The following is a 1662-nucleotide window of genomic DNA, read 5'->3' as shown; positions in this document are numbered from 1 at the left end:
AAATGTGAGAAGAGCTATGTAAGTGGGTTTCAAGCTGGGGACATGGAAGTCAGCCAGGTCAGTAGCAGATGTCCCTCTGTCCTTCTCCTGCATGTTCAGGTAGCCTAGGCATTGCATATTCTGTGCCAGTTAGGGGGAATGCAACAGCACTTCAGAGCACAAAAACAACAAAAACCTCCAAGCTACAAATGTCATCTTGCTTCTTACAAAGAGAAGACCACAGAATTTTTGTGCTTTCCACGTTTAAGATAAAGGAAGGGGTTACAGGAAGAAAATGTCTGCTTTTTTTTTTTTTGATGGTAACAGAGTGAAAATTCCTTCACCTTTCCTGCTTTGGAATAGCTACTTTCTGGTGCATTCTGTGAAAGAGATGTTAGATTCCATGCTCCCAGACTTGGATCAATATTGGGCTTCCAAAGATCAAGAAGCCAGCATAGATGTTTCTTATGAATGTTGCAGGATTCTTTCTGTCTTTTTCAACCCTCGTGGCATGGTGCTGGCTCCTGCCAGGAACAGGGTACTGCACTAGGCAGACTTGCCTTGAGCCAGCTGGACACTTTTGCTGATCCTAAAATGAAGGTGTAGTGATATAATTGGAGAGAAACTTTTGTTTTTAAATTCAAGTCAGAGAAGCTAAGGCTGCAACCTCAGGGCAGAGTGTTCACAGTCTCAGGAAGAAACCTTGCATAAATCCAGCTTTACACACTGGCCCAGTGAGTTAGAGAAACCAAACAAGCATCCTCACCAAAGCTGGTGCCTGGGTATCACCCCATCAACCTGACACTCCAGAGTTAGTTGCCTTTGACAGACCTGAGCCTTTGCAGGAGCCAGCCAATAAAACTGTATGAGCACATGGATCAGCTTCTGTGCTAACACTTCCCCAGAGGGATGGGGCTATTGGCTCCTGAAATTCTGTGCCTTGATATTGCTGTGACCACAAAGGGGAAGCCAAGATTTCAAAAGGTCTGTGTGTTATCTTTGCAGAGCAGACAACCGCAGCTGTAATCTGCACCTCCAGAACAGTCAGTGGGGAGGAGACACTGAACCAGGGCTCTCACTTGAAAGCCTTTGTGTTGTTCCAGAAAACTGGCCATAGTGGAGAATTCCAGAATGATTCCACCCCATGTAAATTCCCCATTTCTGCTACAGGCGACCATCTGCCTTCTCTGGCCATGCACTTGGGGATGGCTTCTTGTCTGAAGGGAACATATGATTCATCTTAACCTCAGTAAAATTTGTATATCTGTGTTGGTTTAAGTATTCAAGCTGTCTTTGAAAGAAATAACCCTTACTTTAAAATGAAGAAAGCGTAAAACCGATGCATTCTTTGTATTTCAAAGATCCCGAAAACAGACATGAGGTGTTCCTCAGCTCTTGGCGCAGATTTGCAAGTGAACCACAGCAGGACTGGGGCCAGGAAGGTTTCTCACCTGCAAAAACTTTGTGGAGCAGGCAAACAGTGCCTGCCCATGCCAAGGACAGGCAGCACCTGGGTGTGACTGAGTTTTTCTGCCAGCTCCACCAACATGGAAACCCGACAGGAAACCCTCGCCCACTTCGTGAATGGGGAAAATTAGAGGTTTTCTGGAAAAACTGGTGTAGGCTTTCTCGAGCCCCTGCCCGTCGTCCCTGCAGGTGCACACAATCAGACCCGCGGGGCCG

At 46.5% G+C, this 1662-nt stretch overlaps 1 protein-coding gene across 1 annotated transcript in view; it reads left to right on the top strand.

Annotated features, from left to right (window-relative positions):
• Positions 1–370: 370 nt before the first annotated feature.
• NUAK1 (NUAK family kinase 1) overlaps positions 371–1662 on the top strand; it is a 48354-nt gene continuing 47062 nt past the window's right edge. Inside the window, exon 1 of the mRNA XM_005421790.3 lies at positions 371–517. Coding sequence (XP_005421847.2) covers positions 371–517 — 147 coding nt within the window. The remainder of the gene's footprint in view (positions 518–1662) is intronic.

This window comes from Geospiza fortis, unplaced genomic scaffold (genome assembly GCF_000277835.1).
Source record: "Geospiza fortis unplaced genomic scaffold, GeoFor_1.0 scaffold173, whole genome shotgun sequence".
Taxonomy (NCBI): Eukaryota; Metazoa; Chordata; class Aves; order Passeriformes; family Thraupidae; genus Geospiza; species Geospiza fortis.
The sequence above is the reverse complement of the archived record's forward strand: the minus strand, read 5'-3'. Positions and strand labels throughout refer to the sequence as shown.